General features: G+C 37.9%; 1 protein-coding gene across 1 annotated transcript in view; it reads left to right on the top strand.

The window, feature by feature from the left end:
* Positions 1–25,794, top strand: part of LOC102862055 (ephrin type-A receptor 6-like) — a 1,552,036-nt gene that overhangs the window by 1,459,920 nt on the left and 66,322 nt on the right. The window contains 1 exon segment of the mRNA XM_006894142.1: positions 24,095–24,244. Coding sequence (XP_006894204.1) covers positions 24,095–24,244 — 150 coding nt within the window.

A 25,794-nucleotide genomic window follows, 5' to 3' on the forward strand; every position in this document is an offset into this window, starting at 1 on the left:
CCCTACTCAATTTGTATATGAAAAGGAAAACTAGAGAAAATAAATACAAAAGTTCTTGTTCTCCTTTAGAGTATATTTTAACTATAAGTTCTTTTCTGTTAGTTGCTATGAGGTTGATTCTAACTTATGGCGAACTCATATGTTACAGAGTAAAACTGATGTATAGGATTTTCTTGATTGAGCAGATTGGAAGCAGATTGCTGGAACCTTCATTCTGCTGTATGTTCTATGGCCTCAAACTGTCAAGCACGGGGTCCACAATCAAGCACAAACTGCATGTGCCACTTAGGAAGACTCATCAACAACCTCCATTATTCAGATGACACAACCTTGCTCACAGAAACTGAGGAGGATCTAAAGCATTAGTACTTCAGTCGTCAATATGGATTAATGCTCAACATTAAGAAGACAAAGATTTTCACCCACTGTGTTTTAATTAATAGCACCATGATGGATTAGAGAAAAGATTGGGGTTGTTAATAGTTTCAACTTGCTCAGCTCCATAAACAACACTCTGGCACCAGCAGTCAGGAGATCAAAAGACAAATTGCCCTCGGGAAGGCTGATGTCAGAGACCTCTCAAAAGCACTGAAGAGCAATAATGTCAGTCTGGAGACTAACATAAGCCTGATTCAGGCCATGGTCTTGACGATTATTTGCTACACATCAGAGAGCTGGACAATGACCAAAGATAGTGGAAGAATTGATGCCTTTGAGTTGTGGTGGTGAAGAACAGTATTGAACATATAATGAACTGCCAAGAGAATAGACAGGTTTATCCTGGAAAGGGTGAAACAGGCTGCTCCTTGGAAGCAAAACTTTTGAAGCTCCATCTCATATACTTTGGGTGTTTGACCAGGAGGGACTAGTCCCTGGAGAAGGACATCCTGCTTGGAAGGGTGGAGGGACAGCACAGGAGAGGAAGACCCCAGATGAAGTAGATTGACATAGTAACTAGGGTAATGAAGGCAGATGTGGCAGAGACAATGAGACTGGCTCAGGATAGAGCAGAGTTCAGAGCTATTGTACATAGGGTTACTGTGAGTTGCAGGTAACTTAATGGTACATCACAACAAAAACAACAATAGTAACATCCCCTAAACCTCTAAATAAAGAGTTAAATGACATGGTGGGTGAATTCTTAATACAATGTTAATTTTAAATATCTACAGGAAATTTTTCTAGTGTAATGATCACATCCTTACAATATTTGTTCTAATACAAAAACTTAACTGTTATGTAAATAGTACTCTAGTAAATTGTGCAGTGGTTTTCAAAAAAGAATTTTCCCCTTAGTTCCTGAAATAGTCCCTCTCAACTTTGTCTCCAATTATCATTTGTATCCTCTATATTATGTTAAGCAGAGTAAATGTCACCTCATTCTTCTCTGCAGCATGGTGAATATCAAATCAAGGAATTGAACAACTGTCATTAATGTAAAAAATTTGGTGTCACAGATGACTAGAGCAAAATGTAACTTCTTACTTATGTTGTTATTATGTGCCTTTGAGTCAGAAACAACTCATAGCTGACCCTCTGGAGGTTTTCAGAGGCTATATATCATATGTGAGGAGAATGGCCATCTTTCTCTCCTAGAGCCACTAGTGTATTTGAACCTGTGTCTTTGGATTCTAGCATAACTCTTTACCTACTTGGTCCCCAAAGGTCCCTTTCTTCTCACTTACAAGCAGGCCATTATTGAAAAATCAGTATTATGTTAAAATGGAGGATAATTACAATAGATGAAAATGGGGGATGACCATATCATTCCATAACTGCTGATTTACATCATTATAAAACTGTTAAACCACAATAAAGATATAACTTAAACATTGCTCTTGCCTTAGATTTCAATCTTCATTATAATGATTTTTTTTTCTTTTCCACTATCATAAAGGGAACACTGGTAGTCTTTCCCCAACAGCCAGCAGTTCAAATCCACCAGTTGTTCTGAGGGAGAAAGATGACTCATATCCTCTTGTGCAGCATCAGAAAATCAAATAAAGGCTCAGCTATGAGTTGATTTCAATTTGATGGTAGTGAGTAAGAGGGATTGTCATAAATAGGACCAAACTTAGAAGGACTAGCCTATAGTATAAATAGGCTGGCAAATACATCCAGAAATGTACAATCAATTAAGTCCCTGTACACATAAAAAACTTTTTCAAATAGGGTGAAAAGAAAACCAACTGCTAACTGGGGGGGCGAATGGCAATGCCATCTCAGACAAGGGTTATATAATGAAAGTTTGCAGAATCCTACCGGGTCTACACACAAACACGCACACAAGACTGATTAACAATTACAGAATGAGCCAAGACACAGAAAGACTTTCCACAGAGTGAAATATTTGGATGGCCAACAAACACATGAAGAGAATGCTCAAAATCTTTTCTAGACCCAAGCAGATGGCATCTCAAGGGGTCACAGCAGTCCCTTTTTTTTTTATTTAGGTTGTTTATTTTTCATTTCAATGAACATCTACAGAGATTTTGGGATTCCATTCATTCATTGTTGCACCCTTCTCCCCGCACAAACCCCTCCCCCCTCCCCCCCCATTTGCTCCTCTCCTTGAAAAGCAAAAGAAAAACTCGAAGTCCTTTTATCATTAGATGGAGAATTCTACTATCAAGTTCTATATTTACTACAGAGCCTCTAAGAAGGCATGGACACCTTTGGGAGCTTGACTCTGGGTGGAGTTTGAGTTGAGGTTTTAACTGGATCTTCAGCTTTATTTTCATGCTTGATTTTGTATTTTCACTAGCAAAGTCTGAACTCCTTAGTAATGTGCGCGCTTTCCAAACTTGGGATAGGTGATGTAGGTAAGTTAGCTGAGCTTACAGCTAATAACCCTTGCTATCCTGGGCTTGACTTCATAGGGCTTTACAAAAGCCTTGACAGTCTGAGCCCATCCATCCATGGACTTGGCATTGTTCACCTGCACTTGTTAGGTCCTTGTTGTACTTCTTGGCAAAGTATATGTTTCTCAGGAATTGGGGATCTACCCCTTAAGAGATTCATATTGTGATCATGGTTTCTTGCCTCCACGTCTGTGGCATTTTCAGAATTGGTTGTGGGTGTTATGACTCTTGGATAGGGCCATGTCTCAGAGTTCGAGCAACAGGGAGTGAGAGTAGCCCAAAGACTTAAAAAGGTTTAGGGAGCCTTCATTACCTCCACCCTGTTTGCTTCCACTACCTTGTGTCTTTCTGCATTCTTTATCTCACCCTTTGCTCTTCAATTAGATTTATTTCTTCTTGACCCTTATAAATTTATAATAATCATTTTCTTTTTTTAACTTTTCTCCTTTCCTGGACCAGTTTCCCATCTCCCATTATCAATATCAATATCAATAAATTATCAATATTAATCCTTCATGATCTACCAGTCAGGTTTTCCTCAGGTTCATTTTCCCTCAGGTTCTCTTAGTTGTTGCTGTTGATTGCCATCCAGTTGAGCATGACTCGTAGCGACCCTATGAACCCTAAGAAAGGCCTGAAGCCTTTCTATAACTATCACCATTTATCAAAGTTCATAAGGTTTCCAGAGGTATATTGTTTAGAAAGTGGATGCCACTTCTGCTTCCAAACCTGTCTTAAACTGGGAGTTCCACCAAACACTGTCCACCATGAGTGGGCATTATGGCATTTGACACCTCAATGGCACAAGGTTCAGCATCACAGCAGCACCAGGTTGCATCAGTACAGCATATTGACAGAAGAGTGTTGTGCCACTTAGAATGTTACTCTAAAATATAATATCAGTGGTACCTATTACATTTTTCAGGGAGCACTGGTGGCATAGTGCTAAGAAGCTGTGATGCAAACTCGAAGGCCATTGGTTTGAATCTACCAGCTGCTCCACAGGAGAAGGAGGGCCAGTCTCCTCCTGTGTGATTAACTGCCTCTGAAAACCCACCAGAGGGTCAGCTATGGGTCGGTTCTGACTCGATGGTACACAGCAACAACAAAAATTACATTTACGCAGACTCATCACAATAGTGGCACCTATAACATTTCATGGCATCCTTTATGATTTGTCTTTGTCATAATTGTACAGTAAATGAAGTTTTAATGATATGCTTGTTGTATCCATTACAATTATATAACTAAGGTTAGTTGAGGACCTATTATGCTCACATATCAAAGCACTAAATAAACAGCTAAGAACTAAGCTCACAAATAGTAGCCTCAGAAAATAAATTTTCTGTATGCAGTGCATACTTGTTGACAAAAGTAGAGTTAAAGAAAACAAAACCATGGAGAGCAAAAGTGAAAGCATATACCAAAAACAGGAGTGTTTGCAGTGAAATGAGAAAGAGCCAGAAAAAAAAAATCAAGGATAGATATGCAAAGGGCTATTAGAAAGCAGCCTGATCCTTCAAAAGTTCCTGTCCCAAAACTGGATAAAACTTTATTTTACCAAAAAGTATTCTTTCTAGATATTTGTTGTAATATGAGAAAATGGAAATCATTAGCGTTTCTTTCTTGCTTTTTATCCCACTTTCAGCCAAGCACGTTCAGATTTCGGTGTGCTGTGCCAGTCAGCACTCTAATGATATCCTCCAGAGCCATCTGCTGTCCACAATGAGGAAGGATTTAGAGCCCAAAGGCTTCACTCAGACCTGAGCAACACAAGCTGGAGACATACTTTGTAAAGCATTGATTTTCCAAAATTTATTCACTGGGAAAATCAGCTATAAAACAGTGAATATATTATACAAGTTTAACTAGACCTTTCAACATGCTTGAGATGATGCATGATTGCACACACTTATTCCGGGTGATTCTTCCAGAATTAAAAGTGATTATATATTTTTGAGTAGACATTTCAGTACAAAAAGATCAGAAAGTGGGGTTAGGGTCCCTTTCATCCTCTCATACTTGAAAAGGACTTATTTACACTATTTTGTATCGCATGAATGCCGATTTTTAAACCATAACACAATAAGCATGAAAATAAACAAAAAAGGATATCAAAACAAATTATGTATCATTTTACAGATATAAACAGTGATGGTTACATCTAAAGCTGTAAAATTTAGATTTTCTAGGAACACAGTTTATGCTGTGGTAGCACTGTGAATTCTCATTACCTACCATTCTAAATGTCTCACCACACTGCAAAAAGCATGACTATTGCTTATGTTTGCACTATCATGGTCACGAATTTCCTCCTTGGACCCTACACCCACTGGATCAAGCCCATTCTGACTCTTAACCATGCTTCAGGATAAGATAAACTGCTACATAGAATTTTTGAGACTTTAATACCTACATAACAAGATTATCTCTCTTTTTTTTCCCCACAAAACAGTTAGTGAGTTCAGCTCAACAAACTGGAAGCTTAGTAACCAAGAGTTTTAAACAAATGGCCCCAAGAAATCCTTTGCACTGTTAGCACCAGAGATTTGAGGCAACTTGAAATTCCTCTAGTTCATGATCTCTTTCATTCTTCTGTCTATTTGAACTTTGTTTTCTTAAAAAGGATACTCTTGCCCTTTTTTTCCTTACTAGACAATCACATATGTGGAAAGAACCGCTGGAGAAGCTCAATATCAGCTGTGAAAACTAGGCCAGGAGCTGATTGTGGAACAGTCCACCAACTACTCATATGCAAATTCAAGCTAAAGCTGAGGAAAATTAAACCAAGTCCATGGGAACCAAAATATGACTTTGAGTCTATCCCACCTGAATTTCAGAACCATCTCAGGAACAGATTTGAGGCTTTGAACACTAATGAACGAAGGCCAGATGAGTTGTGGGAGGATATCAAGGGTATCATCCAGGAAGAGTGCAAACGGTCATTGCAAAGACAGAAGAGGAAGAAAAGACCAAAATGGATGTCAGAAGAGACTCTGAAAATTGCACTGGAGCACAGAGAAGCCAAAGCACAGGGAAGAATTCAAGAAACTAAAGAGTTGACTAGAAGATTTCAAAAGGCAGCACGGGATGACAAAGCAAAATATTACAATGAAATGTGCAAGGAGTTGGAGTCGGAAAATCAAAAGGGCTGAACTCGCTCAGCATATCTTAAGCTCAAGGAACTGAAGAACAAATTCAAACCTCGAGTTGCTATAATCAAGGATGCTTTCGGCAGAACGTTAAATGATCCCAGAAGTATTAAAAGAAGATGGAAGGAATATACTGAGTCACTGTGTCGAAAAGAATTGGAAGACACAGAAGAATTTCATGAAACAACATATGAGCAAGAGCCTATGGTGATGAAAGAAGAAGTTCAGGCTGCTTTGAAGGACATGGCAAAAAATAAGACTCCAGGAATAGATGGTATACCAATTGACATATTTCAGTTAACAGATGCTGCCCTGGACATGCTCACCAAGTTGTGCCAAGAAATCTGGAGAACGAACACTTGGCCAACTGACTGAAAGAGATCGATATTTGTTCCTATCCCAAAGAAAGGCGACCCAACCGAATGTGGAAACTACAGAACAATTTCACTGATTTCACATGCAAGCAAGATTTTACTGAAGATTATCCAAAAACGACTGGAACAGCACATCAACAGAGAGCTACCAGAAGTCCAGGCTGGTTTCAGAAGGGGTCGTGGTACTAGAGATATTGTAGCTGATGTTAGATGGATCTTGGCTGAAAGCAGGGAATACCAGAGGAATGTCTATCTGTGTTTCATTGACTATGCAAAGGCATTTGACTGTGTAGATCATAACAAACTGTGGCTGACTCTGAGAAGAATGGGAATCCCAGAACACTTGATGGTTCTAATGCGAAGCTTATACTTGGACCAGGAGGCAGTCGTCAGAACAGAGCAAGGGAACACTGCATGGTTCAAAATTGGGAAGGGCATACGCCAGGGATGCATCCTATCTCCATACCTTTTCAACCTATATGCAGAACAGATTATCCAGGAGGCTGGGCTCTATGAGGAGCAATGTGGGGTCAAGATTGGTTGACGATTTATCAACAATCTGCGTTATGCGGATGACACAACTCTGCTTGCTGAAACTGAGGAGGACCTGAAGCGCCTTCTGCAGAGTGTCAAGGACTGCAGCCTACAATATGGATTGAGGCTCAATGTCAAGAAGACAAAGATTCTCACCACTGGACCAATTGGCAGCATCAGGATGGATGGTGAAGAGATTGAGATTGTACACAGCTTTAGTTTGCTTGGCTCCATAGTCAACAGTCTTGGCACCAGCAGCCAGGAAATTAAAAGGCGCATTGCCATGGGAAAGTCTGCTGTTAGGGACCTCTCCAAAGTGCTGAAGAGCAGTGGTGTCTCTCTGGAGACTAAGGTGCGTCTGATACAGGCCATAGTCTTCGCAATCACCTGTTATGCATCAGAGAGTTGGACAATGACCAAGGAGGATAGAATTAGAATTGTGCCTTTGAGCTGTGGTGCTGGAGAAGAGTACTGAGAATACCATGGACTGCTAGGAAAACAAACAGATTTGTCCTGGAGAGGGTTAAATCGGGAGGCTCCTTGGAGGCAAGGATTCTGAGGCTCCATCTAACTTACTTTGGACATGTTGTGAGGAGAGGCCGGTCCTTAGCGAGGGACATCATGCTTGGGAGGGTGGAGGGAAGGCGCAGGAGTGGAAGGCCCTCTATGAGGTGGATTGATTCAGTGACTGGGATAATTGGGATGGGAGTGTCAGAGACAGTGAGATTGGCACAGGACAGAGCGGAGTTTAGGGCTGTTGTACATAGGGTCGCCATGAGTAGCAGGCGACTCGACGGCACATAACAACAACAACAACAGACAATCAACTAACTTTTCCTTTAAATTCTGACTGAAATGTCAATTCTAATGAGAAACCTTTCAGCAGAGCCATTCTAAAAAGCTGCCCTTCCCTTATTTTGTCTTCAAATGAATCACATCTGTGAGAACCCCACCCTCTGTGCTGTGGCCACTTTCTTGCACACCACTACTTGCTTCTTTAACACATTTCCTTGAGGACAAGGAGCTTGTCTTTTGTGTCACTGTGGCACCTGCTATATGAGATATGTTCAAAGAAATAATGATCAAAGAATGAATAAGCAAAAGAACAACTGAATTAAAGAATTCCACCAATGACCTTCAGCACATCTATGATGACGCCTTTTATAAACTGAAAATTCAAGCTGGGCAAGTTCCCTTTCCTTTTTCCTTATCATTAACCAAGTTTTTAATGATTGATAAGAAGGAATGGAAAACAAAATGTGAATCCTGTCCATCAAGTAAGTTTCTGAGACTGTGCTTTTCATCTTACATCATTTGCCAAATTCAGTTCATCAAGTCATGTTTTTGTTATGTGACCTCGAGTCATTTGCAACTCATAGTGACCCTATGTACAATAGCTCTGACCCCTGCTCTATCTGGAGCTAATTTCATTGTCACCCCATCACCCCAGTCACTGAGTCAATCTCTCATTTAAGGTCTTCTCTCCCAAGCGTGATAATCCCTCCTGGCCACATGCCCAAAGTATGTGAGACAGAGCTTCAAAATCTTTGCCTCCAAGGAGCAGCCTAGTTTCATACCTTTTGCAAATAATTATTAAATTCCTATTATAATCATAACATTGTGCTAAATATTATAAAGTGAGTTGCAAAGAATAAAGGACCCTCAGTGACTTTTATAATTTTTCAAGGAAACATCCACAAATTTTAAAAGTCAAATAACAAGCAAAGAAGATATATGATACTAAGTACCAAATGAATAAGGCAGAATACAAGCACTATAGGTAGACATAATACTGTAGCAATTGTTGGATGCTGCAGGATTGAAAAAGGTTTCTTTCTCTTATCCATTGTAGGAGTTAAGCTTACTAAATCAAAGGTTACTTGGATTGTGAAAATGTAATCAGCGAAAATTCTGTTGAAGAAAAAACTCTATTAAGTGCACATTGTGGAAAGACAAGAAAAACATTCCTAAATAAATGTTGATTTGTTCAATAGAACAAAAGATATAGATTAGTGGGTGAATGTTGGCATCTTAATGTAAAATCAGAATAGTCTATGAAATATGCAAGTACATGCTACCTCAGAGAAAACTTTCTCTTGCCAATTCAAAATTTATGACGGAAATGCGGTCTTGTAAACAGAGAGTATGTACAAGTAAGATAAGAAACAGTAAACAACATCTTATTTTGTGACTCTGGTCAACATGCTTTTGCACTTGTAAACTTCTCAAATAAAAGCACAGGCCAGGAGGACACTCAGGCATCAGTTCCTCTCCCCTTATCTTTTTTTTTTTATGTGGAAGTGACAAGAATTATCTTCATTCTACATTTTCCAAAATAAATTTTGCTAAATGTATGACATATGATCAACATCACATTAATCTCTCATCGCTGTCAAGACAGAACACACTCATAGCTGTCCTTCCAGCAGATTCCTGGGTACTATAAAATACATGAGAAGAGATTGTGCGTCTTTCTCATGGACAAACTGGTGGATGTGAACTGCCAGAGAAGGGTCATTTTGGCTTCATAGCACAACTCCCTGCAGACGGACTACACCACTAAAGCTTCTTCAGATAGTCACTATTATGAAAACCGTTACATCATGTATTAGGGTAATTTAAGAGCCCTAGTGACACCGTTTTATTTATTTATTTTTGTTGTTGTAGTTGTTGTGTACCATCGAATCAGATCCAGCTGGCAAAGGAGAAGATTGCCTCTCTTTCTCCAGCAGAGAGCATCTGGTGGATTCAAACTGCACTCCTTTGAGATTGCAGAGCAGCTTCTTGCCACTAGGCCACCAGAACTCCCTTGGAAGTTTGGAAGCAGGAATGGCATCCACTTCCTAAACAACATGCCTCTGGAATCTCTATGAACTTTGATAAATGATGATAGTTATAGAAAGGCTTTAGGCCTTTTGTTCTAGGGTCGCTATGAGTCATGCTCAACTCTACTGCAATCAACAACAATGAGACAGTAGTTAAGCACTTGTCTGATAAAAAGACTAATGCAGTGTAGTCTTAAGGAATTTTTTTCCATTATTTTTATTTTATGTTACTTTGTATGGAAAATCTGCATACATTGTGTTTCATTTATACACACTGTGTTTCATATGATCATTCCCATGCATTAAATTTTATAAGATAAATCATCATTGATCCATGCCCATTAATACTCTGCCTTTTCAGGTCCTGGCTTGATCTTTCCTAATTTCTTCACCCCCATTCTTTGTCCACCAAACTCTTTGACTGAGTGATTTTCCCCACTCCACCACCTCCCTACCTTCAGCTCACCTCCTTCCTACACTTCCCCCTTTGGATTTTCATATATATCTTACTAGGATTCCAAATATTTTTATAGTAATGGTCCTATGCAGCATTTGTCCTTATGAGACTTAGTTCGCTCAATATAATGATCTCCAGCCTCTCCCATGTCTTGACTAGTTCTTTCCATCACCCAGCACTTTCCTGCTGATCAGAGAGTTAGATCTAATTCTATGAAAGCTAACAACAAGGGAAATATAAGAGACATGATCACTTTGGTGATGAAGAAAATAAATTCAGGGAATTGATTGGCTTTGTTGTTGTTGTTGTTGTTGTTGTTGTTATAATGTGCCATCGAGTCGCTTGCGACTCATAGCAACCCTATGTACAACAGCCCTGAACTCTGCTCTTTCCTGAGCCAATTGCACTGTCTCTGACACTGCCATCCTGATTATCCCAGTCACTGAATCAATCCACCTCATAGAGGGCCTTCCGCTCCTGTGTTGTCTCTCCACCCTCCCAAGCATGATGTCCCTCTCCAAGGACCAGTCTCTCCTCACAACATGTCCAAAGTATGTTAGACGGAGCCTCAGAATCCTTGCCTCCAAGGAGCCACTCGGTTTAACCCTTTCCAGGACAAATCTGTTTGTTTTCCTAGCAGTCCATGGTACTCTCAATACTCTTCTCCAGCACCACAGCTCAAAGGCATCAATTCTCCTTCTATCCTCCTTGGTCATTGTCCAACTCTCTGATGCATAACAAGTGATTGTGAAGACCATGGCCTGTATCAAACGCACTTTAGTCTCCAGAGAGACACCATTGCTCTTCAGTACTTGGCTTTAGAGAAAAGAAAGTTGAAGAGATAGCATCCTTTGTTGGAATAAGGAAATGAATAAAGAAAGGTTTAGCTTTGCATATTTTCTCATCTAGTAACCTAAGAACATGAAAGCTGTCATTTCTACATTTTTATTATGCTTATTTATTTACAAAATTCAGGCACACTGTTTTTCAGACCAGATTCTTCCAATTTCCCTCACCCATCAAATTGTACAACGCCATGATTAATCCTCCCTGCCCCCACACCTCCTCAGCCCTCTACTTCCACACACCCTCCCGACCCTGGATCCTCATACTCATTCTTCAATAATGGGTTTATACAATATTTGTCCTTGTGGGACTGAGTTAGTTCACTCAGCATAATGCTTTTCAGTCCCTCCCAAGTTTGATAATAATTTACAAAATTCTTTCTACATTTTAATCAGTTTGCCACAAATATAAAATGTATAAGTGCTTATACATATGTATTTTGAATGAATAATAACAAACCTTCTGTGATTTGAGATCACTATACAAACATTCCAGCACTTGTCTGTGTCATACTGTGGGGGCTTGATTGTTTTTGTAATCCTGGAAGCTATGCTACCAGGTCTTCAAATGGCAATGAGGTCCCCTCTGGCAGTCAGGTTTCCACATAGCTTCCAATTAAGACAGATTTAGCAAAGGACCTGGTAATCTAAGTCTGACAAAAGTAAGTCAGTGAAAGTTTTACAAGTAGCAGGGAGACATAGTTTGCTATAATGCCAGAAGGTGAGTTACTCAAGTTGGAAGATGATCAAAATATGACTGAAAAAGAGGTGACTTTTCAAAGTAGAACCAGTCTTAATAATGTAAATGGAGTAAGGCTTTCTAACATTTATTTGCTGTGGCATGACTCATGAAAAAGAACAATTGCAAGGTCCGGACATTGTCATCTTCCATGTGCTACCCTGCCTCACCTGCAGATTTGACACTCCTCACTGAAGCCACCATGTTTCTTTCAACTCCTGATGAAAAATAAGGAACTTATTCCTTTGGTACTGTCTATGAGCTTATTAGCGACCAGAGACTCATCTTTTGCTGTATATTCCCTTATCAAAACTGATGTCATCATTGATTGAAAAAGAAATCCAAAACCTCCGGAAGCTGTGGATCCGACTGTACCACAGAAGCTCATAACAATCAATCAAGAGTAGAAATTATTAAAGAGTTGCAGAAGGTCCTAAAGGCAACTTGATGTCCGGACATCTCTTCTTTCTTCCCAAGAATACTCTTTGAATCTAGTGGAAACTAGAATTCTGTACTAGAATTTCTGTAAACTAGAAATCTAGTGGAAACTTGAATTCTGTATAAACTAGATTATGGATACCAGTGTGTGGAAATGCTTCTGCTACATTTTTTGCGTTTACCTACATTGTAGACTTCAAATAGGAAATTAAAGGTAGTACAATAATAACTACATAGTCCAAAATGAAAATTTCTGTTTCTTTCTCTTGTTGCAAATTGGAATTTTTCATATTGAAGTTTTTATGTTTATGATGCCTGAAAGTCTTCCTTGAGAGGTGTAAAGATTTATAAATTAAATTGTAATCTTAAAATACCATTTGTGTAAGAAAAAAAGAGAAAGAACAATTGCAAGCTAATAATTGGAACATGAAATGTACAAAGGATGAAAATTAGAAAACTAGGAAAATTTGTAGTTGTAAAAAATGAAATTAAACACTTGAAGATTGATATCTTAGGCGTTAGTGAGCTAAAGAGGACCACTATTGGCCATTTAAAACTAGGAGAACAACTAATGTGCAGTAGTATTAGTGACAAATTGAAGATCAATAATATTGCATTCTTTGCAAAAAGAGAACGTATCAGGATTTAACCTTAATTACAAAACTGTCACTGATAGGATAATGGTCATAAGCATGCAAGGAAGAATTGTGGTGTTGGTGAAGAGTGTTGATTGAATTGTGGACTGTCAAAAGAGTAAAAAAATCTCTCTTGGAAGAAATGAGCCTGACTGATGCTTGGAAGCAAGGATAGTAACACTTTGTCTCACACACTTGGAAGTATTATTAGGAGGGGTCTGTCCCTGAAGAAGAAAAAGAGCCAATAAGAAAGAAAAAAAGAGAAGATAAAGAATCTCATGCAGACGCATGACACAGTGGCTGCAGCAATGAATTCATCCTTGAATCCAAGGATAGTGCCAGATCAGACAAATTTTTATTCTGTAGTACATAAAGGTCACTGTTAGACGAGCTTAATTAATGGCAAATAATAACAAGAAAAGCTAGTTAATGCAACTATTATTCAAATTCACACACCAATATCTAAAGCCAAAGATTAAATAGTTGAAAGTATTTACCAACACTGTCAAAACTGATAATTGAAAATGTTTTTTAAAACAATATAATCAAGATCATGTTGCAAACCAAAGACTAATTATTGTAGAGACTTTTGTTCAATAACAAAAATGATAACTAAATACATGGATCCCAAAGGGCAGCTCAAGAAGGCAAAGCAAAATACTGTAATGAAATATACAAAGACCTAGGGTTAGAAAACCAAAAGGGAAGAACACCTTTGCATTTCTCAAGATGAAAGAACTTAAAAAAAATTCAAGTCTCAAGTTGTAAAACTGAAGGTGTCTATGAGCAAAACTGAAGGGTCAGATGAAGACTCATTAATAATCTATGATATACACATGACAAAACTTTATTTGTTGGAAGTAGAGGACTTGAAGTACTTATTGGTGAATATCAAAACATTCAGTATGGATTATGTTTCAACATCAAGAAAATAAAATTCTCACAACAGGGCAAATAAGTAACATGATTCTAAACATCGGGAATATTGAAGTTCTCAAGGATTTTGATTTTCATTGGATCTACTATCAACATCTACATTAAGAAATCACACAACATAGTGTATGAGATAAATCTGTTATGAAAAAACCCTTTAAAATATTCAAAACGAAAGATATCACTTTAGATAGTAAACTCCACCTGACAGAAGTTGTGGTATTTTCAGTTACTTCCTGTCACGGCAAAAGCTAGACAAAGGAGGAAGAATTGAGACAAATTAATGCTTTTGAATTAGGGTGTTGATGAAAAATTTTGAATATAAAGCAAGTTAATCACCTAAGCAAAGCAGAGTCAGACTAGTTTGTACTTGGATGGGAGAAAGTCAAACAAATAAGCCATTGAGTGAGAATGCTCATTAGAAGTAAAGATGGTGAATACTTCTGGCCGGTGATCTGTAAGGACCAGGCCATTGAGAAGAATATCATGCTCGCTAAGGAAACGACTATTTAAAAGACGGAAATCCTCAATCAAGTGGATTGACATTCTGACTTTAACAACTAATTCAAACACAGCAACAGTTATGAAAAGAGTACTTGACTGAGTAGTGTTTCATTCTATACACAGGATTTCAATGACTGAGAATAAACATGAGGTATATAGCAATAAGAGCATAAGAGATATTTAAACTACCTACGTAGTGACCCACAAAAAAAAAAAAAAAGATAAATACTCAGTCAGGTCAAGCTGTAGATAAAAGCTAGCCTGTCAGCATTCAACTGCAGATAATCTTTCCTAAAGAGGGATGTTGTTGTTGTTTGATGCCATCGAGTCATAGACGACTCATAGCGACCCTATGAACGAACAGCCTGAGCACTGTTCGTACATCGAGTTTCCGGAGGCAAGCCATTTCGGAAGTGGATGCCGCTCCTGCTTCCAAAAGAGGGATATCTACCCAATAAAGAATAAGAAGATAGAGCTATGTCTTCAGTTTTAGAAGGCATTGGCGAGAAACTGTGAGGAATTTTGACCTGAGACTGAACTTTTGATCGACTTTCTGGAATTGGGAAAAACAAGGTCTAAAGTATGAAAACTGTGTCAAACTTGTTCATGAGTTAAACGGTGTCTTTGGCTTCTAAAAGCCCTTGATCGTGAATGAGATCATCCCGAGATTGGGCACTCGACATGGGCTCCATGACTTTAGATGAGAAAATTGAATTGCTGGCCTGGGCTGAAGCCAGGCATGTCCAAAGAAAAAGACAAATTTTAAATCCATAAACTAAGGAAAGAAATATGATTTACTGAATGTCTACCATATGTGTAAGTTGGCAGCTAAGAGGTGCTTTATTCCATTTAATAAATGTTATCTAGAAGCCATAATATGAGACACTGTCTTCTTTGCGACTACAAATTAATTCATTCCACCATTAGTTCTTGGTATTTTTTATTTTAATGAGAACAAGTATTATTCTCCTATTTAAGAAAAGGATAAAGTTTCACCAGAGCATTATGGCAAAGTTACCCTAGTCCAGGAAGCCTCAATAGGAGAAGAACATGATCCTCTGAGGATGCAACATTAAACAACAAATGTAATACTGTTTCAAATTATAATATTATAAATTTTTATTTGGAAATATAAACTAAAGGAAAATGCTGGGAATATGGACTTACATTCAATATCAGCAATTCTTAGGAAAACAAGAAATAATCCCTAATGATAGCTGGCTCTGTTATTGGCATATGTGATAGTGTCTATGAGTGATCTCTTGCTGGCTGTCATAAATGAAGACAGAAGGATGCGTCGTATGTTTCTAAAACCAGACTATCTCTGACACAGATAATACTACCAGCAAGAAAGTATATTGTTGTTGTTACTGCTGTTGTTAGGTACCTTGAGTCACTACAAATCATAGTGACACTTTAAATAACAGATATGAACTTTGCCCCATCTTGTGCCATCCTCATCATCTTTAATATAATTGAGTCCATTGATACGGTCACTGTGTCTATCCATCTTATTGAGAGTCTTCCTCTCTTTAGATGACCTTTCCAAACGTGACGTCTGTTCTGAGGACTGGCCCCTCCTCAAAACATACCCAAAGAATGTGAAAATTTTCACCATCCTTGAGTCCAAACATGCACTCTAGTTTCACTTTCTCCAGAGCATCTTTGATTTTTTTTTTTTCCTTTTGGGACTGTACATTCAGTACTCTTTTCAGTACCAAAGCTAAAAGTTATCAATTCTTCTTCTGTCATCCTTATTTCAACTTTTCAGTGCATAGCAAGTAATTGAAAATGCTTTGGCCTTTTCAATAATGTTTTCAATCAAGTATCATCAGCTAGTGATCAGATGTACCTTAGTCTTCAAACTGATACCATTGCTCTTTAAAGGAAGACTGCCAGCTTTGGAGAGGTCCTTGACAGCATCTTCCCAATTCCACACATCTTTTGATTATTTTGACTGCTATAACAAGGACGTTGATTCTGGATCCAAGTACACTTAAATCATTGATAACTTCAACCTTTTCTTCCATCACTTAGGGGGTTGCCTATTGGTCCAGAGGTGAAGATTTTTGTTTTCTGGATAGTGAAATGTAATCTATATTGAAGACTTAAACTTTGATCTTCTGAAGCAAGTGTTTTAAGTCTTCTTCGCATTCAGTAAGCAAGGTTGCATCATATGCACAATGCAAAAAAGTACAGTTTAAGTAAATTTGTTTATAAAGATGTTAAAACCCTTTCTTCTGATATAAGCATGCTTCCACATTGAGCTTTCTAAGTAATAAATGGTTAACCCTCTGAGAAAAATGAGAATCCGAGAACACTTTATTATGCTTATGTAAAACCTATACTTGGACCAGAAGACAGTCATCAGGACAGAGCAAGGAAACACTGCATGGTTCAAAATTGGGAAGTGCATGTACTGAGGATGTGTCCTATCTCCATATCTTCAATCTTTATGCAGAACAGATTTTCTGGGAGATTGGGCTCTATGAGGAGAAATGTGACATCAGGATTGGAGGTAGACTCATCAACAATCTGTTTTATGCAAATGACACAACCCTGCTTGCTGAAACTGAGGAGGACCTGAAGCACTGTCTGCAGAGGGTCAAGGACTGCAGCCTTCAAAATGGATTGAAGCTCAACATCAAGAAAACAAAGATTCTCACCACTGGGCCCATTGGCAGCATCATGATAGATGGTAAAGACTGAGACAACTTCAGTTTGCTTGGCTCTAAAATCGATAGTCTTGGTACCAACAGCCAGGAAACAAGTTCTTCCTGGAGAGAGTGAAGCCAGGCTGCTCCTTGGAGGCAAGGATTTTGAGGCTTCATCTGACATACTTTGGACATGTTGCAAGAAGGGACCAGTCCTTGGAAAGGGAGGTCATGCTTGAAAAGGTGGAGGGACAGTGCAGAAGAGGAAGATGGATTGATTCACTGACTAGAGTAATGGGAGTAGGTGTGTCAGATACAATAAGATTGGCACAGGATAGAGCAGAATTTAGGTCTGTTGTACACAAGGTCGCTATGAGTTATGGGAGACTCAATGGCACATAACAACAACAACAAGGCTTAAAAAAAAGGGAGGGAAATGTCAGAGTCTTGGTCTCATAACTTTTTAAAATATGTTATTCATGTTGCCTACTCCAGTATGATTTCATGTTCACTGATAAAATATTCAATGACCCTGCTTCTAAACCAGATTACATTCACTAGTCTTCATTATATACTTTGTCCACATTTATCAACTATTTTATGTAATATTTTTCAGTTCCAACAGTAATAAAGTATATTATCAAACTATTTTGTTAATTAACAACATTCATCTGGCAGTAATGAAAGCTTAGATGCAAAATCAACAGTAGCACTTACTGTTGATGGTGAAGGTTAAAAGTCAATTTGGTTGAGATATGATTTTCTGTGGATTGGTAGTTCTGTAATGATATAATCTGGTAGTTATGTATGTCATTTTAAAGTTATATAAACCTATAATTTGACAGTAACAGTTATGTAAAAGCGTGATTTCACAATTTCTGCTAAGGCATTTTACTATATGGATCACAACAAAGTGTGGCTGATTTTGAGAAGAATGGGAATCCTAGAACACTTGATTGTGCTCATAAGAAACTTATACTTTGATGAGGAAGCAGTGGTCAAAACAGAGCAAGGAAGCACTGCGTGGTTCAAAATCAAGAAAGAAGTACGTCAGGGACCAATTCTTACTCCATACCTTTTCAATCTCCATGCAGAACAGATCATTAGGGAGGCTGGGCTTCATGAAGAAGAATGTGGCATCAGGAGTGGAGGAAAATGCAGCAACAACCTATGTTGTACAGATGACACAACCTTGCTTGCAAAACTGGTGAGGCCTGAAGTGTTTGTTGTAGATCAAGGACTGTGGTCTTCAATATGGATAGTAATTCAACATCACCGGGCCAACTGACAGATGATAGATGGAGAAGAGATTGAGTTGCTCAGATCCACAATCAACACTCCTGGCACCAGCAGTCATGAAATCAAAAGAAACATTGCACTAGAAAAATCTGTTGTCAGGGATCTCTCAAAAGTGTTAAAAAACAACAATATCAGTATGGAAACTAAGATGCACCTGATTCAGGCCATGTTATTCACAATTACTTGCTATGCATCGGAGAGCTGGACAATGACTAATGGCAACAGAAGAAAATGGAATGGTTTGAGTTGTGAAACTGGGGAAGAGTATTGAACACATCATTGACCACCAAGGAAATGAGCAGTTCTGCCCTTGAGAGGGTGAAACCAAGCTGCTTCTTGGAGGCAAGGATTTTGAAGCTCCTCTATCTCACATACTTTGGGCATGTGGCCAGGAGGACCCAGTCCCTGAAAGTGTAGAGGGACAGTGCAGGAGAGTTAGACCCCAAATGAGATGGATTGACCCAGGAACTAGGGCAATGGGAGTAGGTATGTCAGAGGCAGTGAGACAGGCTCAGAATAGAGCAGAGTTCATTGTATGTAGGCTCATTATGAGTTACAGGCATTCTGATGGCACATTACAATAACAATAATGTAGTAATCCTCGATTTTGTGATTTTATCATTCTTTATTTTCACATAACAGCTTTCACATAATTACTTAGTGAACACTGAACTATTTCAATATCAATAAACAAAGAAAGGGCATATCTCTCTGGGGGGGACAATTTAGTCCACAATAATAATTAATTTGAACATCCCTCCAATTCTTTAATATGAAATCTAAGAGTCAAGAGGTTAAGATTTACCCACGATCAAACAATGAATCAAAGTGGAGTTAATTTTCACTTGAAATTTGCCTCTCTTGAATGATAGTGTTTCACATGAGCACAATTTCAAGCCTTTATCTTAGTTGGATACACAGTCAACACCCTTGGTGCCAACAGTCAGGAGATCATTAGGAAAGTATACAGTCAAGAACCTCTTCAAATTACTGAAGAGTAATTAATCAGTCTGAAGACTAAGGTGTGCCAGATTAAGGCCATGATCTTTTCAATCACTTGCTATGTCATCTGAGAGTTGGACCATAAGCAAGAGTGACAAAAAAAGAATTGATGCCTTTTAGCTGCGGTGTTGGAGTATTGAATAGCCCAAGGACTGTCAAAACAAACAGATATGTCTCAGAGAAAGTACAACTGCTCCTGGGAGCCAAGGATAACTAAGCTTCACCTCATATGCTTTGGGCATGTTGCTAGGAGAGGCTGTTCCTTGGAGAGGGTACATCATGGTTGGAAAGGTGAAAGGTTGGTGAAAGAGAGGAATATCCTCCACTAAATGGATAGTGACTGCAGATAAGGGCTCAAGTATGTCAGAAATTGTAAGGATGGCAGAAGTAGGAAAGAGTTCAGCTATTTTGTTCATGGGGTCGCTATGAGTAATACTCTACTTGGTGGTACCTAACAGCAATAAATGATAATATTACTTAGTCAAAACTGCTTTTTTGTTTTGTTTTGTTTGAAACTGCTTTTTTAACCCCTTAAACTATCACTTAAGAATAATATATATATATATATATATATATATATAAATATATATATATGTTTTCTGTGCAATAATTCTTACAATAAATGAAATTTGAGAACTCTAGAGCTAGATGGAGAAAAGTAAAAGTCTGCAAGCAGACTGTTGATTATTCAAACCATCTTATCTGCCTTAAAGATAACCAACAAATTGTTGTTATTGTTGTTGTTTATTGCCTTTGAGTCAGTGCAACTCATAGCGACCCTATGATCAAAAGGCCTGAAGCCCTTCTACAACTATCAACACCTATCAAAGTTCATAGTTTCCAGAAGCATTTTATTTAGGAAGTGGATGCCATTGCTGCTTCCAAAACCAACAAACAGTGAAGAAGAAATAAAGAAAAGTTTTTGTTGTGTTCAAGCTTCCCTATGAGACTTTTCCCCCTATCTGACTTCAAATCAAATGACAGCTTCTATAACCTTACAACATTTCCGATGATTTGATTACTGCTGTGAAGATTTGAGGAGATAGTTCTGAAACCTCAATGTTAGTGAAATAAAGCTATACTGTGCATTCTACACCAAAGTATATATGTTGTTTCTGTTTGTTGTTGTTGATTGTCGTCGAGTCAAGCATGACAGATAGCAACTCAATGAACAAAAGACCTAATGCTTTTCTATAACTATCGTCGGTTCTCTCAGTTTATAGAGTTTCCAGAAGCATGCCATTCTTGCTTCCAAACCTATTTTACAACAAAGAGCTCCACCAAACTCTGTCCACATTGAGAAATCATTATAGTGTTTGATACCCCAAAGGCACACATTTCAACATCACAGCAAACCCAGGTTACTTCATACTGCACATTGACAAAGTGTGATGTACAAAGTGGAAGAATGTTCCTAAAGATATAACAGTACTGGTCTCATTTAGCAGTGGTTGTCATCAAGTCAAATATGACCCCTGCACAAAAGACCTAAACTCTGTTCTACAACTAACATAATTTCTGTACATACACACATACACACACACAGGCATGCACACACACATATATGGCTCCTAGTTCCCTCTTCAACACTTTGTTCCCTAACACCCACCACCTACTTATACAACAAACTCCAAATATGACTTAGGGATTGGGTGAATTTTTTCTAACAATCATTTTTAGCAGCAAGCTGGTTTGCTTGCTTCCTATTTCTCCTTTGTGTCCTTAAGTGATTAAGTTTGCTGCATAAGGGAGGCTTTTGAGAAGGCTTTTGAGTTACATTCAGTCATCTTGATTAGCATTTTTGGTAATTTTTTTCCTTCATAAACATATGGTAAAGCAGAATGTAATGTTCCAGTGATTGTGATTTCAAATCTAAAGCACTAGTTGTTCATTCCTAAAACCTGAAATAGACATCTGGTGTTTAATGCCTGAGGAAAGGAAAAAAATACCTTAGTGCATTAGTTCTATGATTCAAGATCATGGGAATAGGAACATGTAGATGAGAGTGCACCTTGGGAGCTTAAGTCAGTCCATTTGATCGAAAGAAGAATTAGGCTCTGTCTTCCCTCGAAGGGAGGCAACAGGAGAGAGACCATGTGAGAGTATTAAGGGTCTCTTCCTTTCCACCTCATTCTGCTTTGGGATATAAACTTGATCCAGCATATATCCAGGAGTGCTGAGCTAAACTGGAAAAGAGTTGTAACAAAGCTTAGAATATTCTTTCTCACATTATAAAAAAATTTTTAATGCTCCCTTTTCTCTATGTCATATGTACTCAGAATTGTCCTATTTTATGAACTTGACAAGGTTCATGATACCATCCATTATTGTTCATTAGAATTGTATTTCTTACATTAAAGCTCACTTTTTGTATTTTATTATAAGAGTTATACTTTCCATTATAAGATCACACTTAGAATAGAATTGGAAATAAATATATACTGTCCTTTTTGCGATGGTATTTATTCATTTTATAAAATCATATTTTGATATTTTTTATGAGCATGATTATCCCATTAATAAAACTCTCTTCCCCTTAAAAAGAAAAATGAAATCTTAGATAGGCAAGTGATAAAGTTATAATTTATATGTGATATCAAGTTATATGGAACATAAATTTATATGTGACTTATATATATGAGTTATCATATATAAATGAATGCACATAAAATAATTTGTACCTGCTTTTTAACCTGTCTTAATAAAACTCAACAAAGATGTAGCAAAGGTAGGCTAGCAAATCACACTTCCTCATATCTTTTTACCAGAACAATCAAAGAAAGATCCAGAGTTGGAAATCTCAGCTGAAGTTCCTGCTCTTGTATCTATTCCAAGGTCAAATCTTCAGGTTTGAGGTTTATTTTTTTTTTTTGGCAGTGTCGCTTCTGTACTTTAAACAAACCAGAGTCAAATTTATGTAGCTGATTTGTATGCAGAGTTATTGTGGTTCTTGTTGGGCTGTTGACAGGCCAGGAGTTCAAATCCACTACTGCTCCATTAAAAAGCTGGGTAGTACCTTCTCTAGAGATTTATAACCTTGTAAACTATGGGGAGGGTGGGGGAAGTGTTTTGTGATGAATTGGACCACCTCCACAATAGTGGAGACTTCGGGTTGAAAATGAATCCTTCCCTTATAATTCACTATGATCGTAATTTGGCACTGTCTCTCTCTCCACTCCAAACAGTGAAAGCATCAGTTATCAGTCAGGCTGCCTTCCCTTTCAGTGCTGTAGTGCATGTTTATGTAAATTCTATGTCAAAACATTGCAAATAGTTTTGCTTAGTTTTGTTCAGCTTTTCCCTCTTTATATCAACATCCCCAAAGCACTGCAGTCCAATCAACTGATAGTGGATCCTCTAAGGGATTTTTACTGTAAAATGCATATGGAAAGACTACCCATTTTTCTTCATAAAAGCCCCCCACCCTTTGGTTATAGCAGCACCAGTCACTGTACACACTATGACACCAGAGTCCCCTTATAATGACAGCATTAGTAAACAACAAACTGCTGCCAAAGAGTCAAGTATTAGACATTAGGTCCCTAACAACGTGGGGAAGAATCTCTCAGCCTCTCTGGGCTCAATTTGCCAACCTTTTAACATAAAGGGATTGGATTCAGGGTCTCTTTCCCCAGGGGTGCCTTCTAAGCCTTCCATTGGTACAAGTATTTGTAATGAACATTCCATTAATGTTCATTAATTATTCCTATTTCAGATTAATCCTTTTTTTTCGTCTCCAAGAATGTAGAGTTGAGATTGCTATGTAAAGTAGCCTTAAATTACTCTGGGAATGACTTTTCATTTTAAAGATGCTCAACCTAAGTACCTCTAAGCCAGAGAAAGAGCTCTTTAGTTCTTTCTACCCTATTCATCCTAACACCAGATTTTGCACACACTGGGAAATCAGACGGTGTAACCGTGAAACTACATAATAAAAACAATCTCATTGTTTTATTCCAGCTCTGTGGGTTCAAACAATTTGTTGAAAATTTGCTGAGAACGGAAGCCATCATCTTGGTTTGTGAGATTAATCTTGTTCTCTTCTGCCATCTAGTGGAACCTCGGTCGCACTCCGGCCCTCTGTTTACTATGGAGAAAAATGTCAAATACAAATTAAATGGACGAATTGTTTTATTTTTGTCATTACAATAAAAAAGGGAATTTATAGAGTGTTAAATAAATGAAATGTAATAAATGTTCATAAAAAATTAAGTATAACTCAATGGAAGACCTTAAGACTTAAACAATATAGATTAAACAATGACAAAACTATTGACTATTTCAAAGGATTATTCACCTTAGATGCTCTTCTATGACGTTAAAGGTTTACTTCGGTGTTTTATTTAAAAGATTGTCATTGCAGATAAAAGAAGAAGTAAAAATTAAGGCACTGAGTTAGTGAAGACTGTCATAGCTGTGTTTTTAACTGTTTGTCTTCCATTAAGTTAGAGCTTATGATTATTACTTATGAATGCAATACAGAGTTTAATGAATGTTACGTGACATTTAGTTTTAATGTCCTATAGTCTGGAACTTTCCTCAAATGGCATAATATTAGATTTAATTGTGTGAATCTAAATTGAAAATAAATTTCTCTAATGAACGAAATAAAATATTTCTGAAGTGTGAATTATTTCCCAATAAAGCTGTTCTCATTGAATAAGTATTATAGGAAAAACATGTTTCTGCATTTTAACATTATTCTGGCTTCCTTTAATTTTCATTTTAAAGAACAATATGATTTTGAAGTTTTCAGACCTTTCTAATCAAAGACAGAAGAGTTATCACTTTGTTTTTTAATGTGCTCAGAGGCAACTGAGGTATCTTCAATTTGTTTTTCAGGGTGGGAAAATCCCCATAAGATGGACAGCCCCAGAAGCCATCGCCTACAGAAAATTTTCCTCTGCAAGTGATGCATGGAGCTATGGCATTGTCATGTGGGAGGTCATGTCCTATGGAGAGAGACCTTACTGGGAAATGTCTAACCAAGATGTAAGTGCTGCCAATAGATAAGCAGTCATTTTTTGAGTGTAAATACATAAGCATACATAGGAACATAGACCTTTTGCCCTGACCCTATGAACCCTGGTCATTGCTTGAACATTTTTCAGATCCGGGAGGTTTGAGAAGGTAGGTAATCATTCTCACTTTTGAGCTTTCTTTTGAGTATCCTAGTGAGCCAGTAAGAAGCCCTAGTGACACAGTGGATTACATGTTAGGCTGTGAACCAAAAGGTAAAGGTTCAAATCCACCAATCAAGGCATTGAAAGAAAATTAGACTATCTGCTTTCATAAAGATTTACAGCCTTAAAACCCTTTAGGGCAGTTCTACTCTATACTCTAGGGTCTCTATGAGTCCTAATCATTGGCAGTAGGGTTAGGGTTTGGGGTTTTGAGATTTTTGTTGTTGTTTAGGCAAGATTGTTAAGAGTCTGTGTTGTGTGGTTGGCACTTTATCCATACCTTAGATCTGAGACTTTTCATGTCTGCTATCGTAAAGCAGCATGACTGTTTTTAATGTAATAGCTTTGACCTACAAGTAACACAAGAGAAAGAATAATGTTTAACTTTCCTTTATTTCTAAAGGCAATTTGAGGCACTACAATAACAAGCAGATTAATTTAGACAAGATATTACTTAGAGGAAGAGTGAATGCTTCCAGGCAATGTATTGTTATCAATATAGGTCATACAGTACAGCTCTTTTGAGATACAAGATCCTTTTGTGGAATCTTTTATGTCTATTTCATCTAAAAAAAACTTTTAGTGGTTGGTATTATAAAACAAAACAGTGAACATACATTTGACCTCTATAACTGTCCAAAGTGATAGAAGGCAGTAGTCAGAAAACATAGGTACCTTGACCATCCAAGTAAATATGCTATCAGAGCGGAAAACATACTTGAAATGTTCACTTCTTCATCTTAGAATTCAGGCTTTATTCAGTCACTTGACTTGCCTAAGGCATCTTCCATGAGAAGTCACCTGATAGGACTTTTATTATGAAAACAAAGATTATGTAACTATTCAAAAAATCCCCAGTCACACTCAGACTATAAATATAATCACAATTATTTTCTTCTAATTAATTACTGTGTGCCACCCCCCACCCTACAACTTTCTAAAATTGTACAAGCATCTCAAGGAATTACTAAGTCATAGAGGAAATTTCTCCTTTTCTAATGACAGGCATAGAGAAGATGACTTTTGTGCCATGGCTGGGGTTTCTCTCTGCCTTATATTGTTGCTTTACAATGTGAAGCTTGTCCAATCCTGTGGGTATTTACTGACTCTATGGAGGCAAGGTCACCTCGGATAACAGCAAAGGAGTCATCTTCCAGGTCAGACACAGCGAAACCCGGCGAAAACATAATCTACACAAGAGTTCTGCAGGACACGTCAACTTCCCTTGGAGACATTACAACTAAACTTAAGAGACACTGGTCAAAAGAAAAATGTCAGCAGTCAACGTTTTTGGAATCACAGAAGCCAAGAAAGCTTAAGATACAAGCTGTCAGATCATGGGTTGGACAATGGAAGATA

The sequence above is a fragment of the Elephantulus edwardii genome, unplaced genomic scaffold, assembly GCF_000299155.1.
Source record: "Elephantulus edwardii isolate Elephantulus edwardi_28Jun2011 unplaced genomic scaffold, EleEdw1.0 scaffold00136, whole genome shotgun sequence".
NCBI lineage: Eukaryota > Metazoa > Chordata > Mammalia > Macroscelidea > Macroscelididae > Elephantulus > Elephantulus edwardii.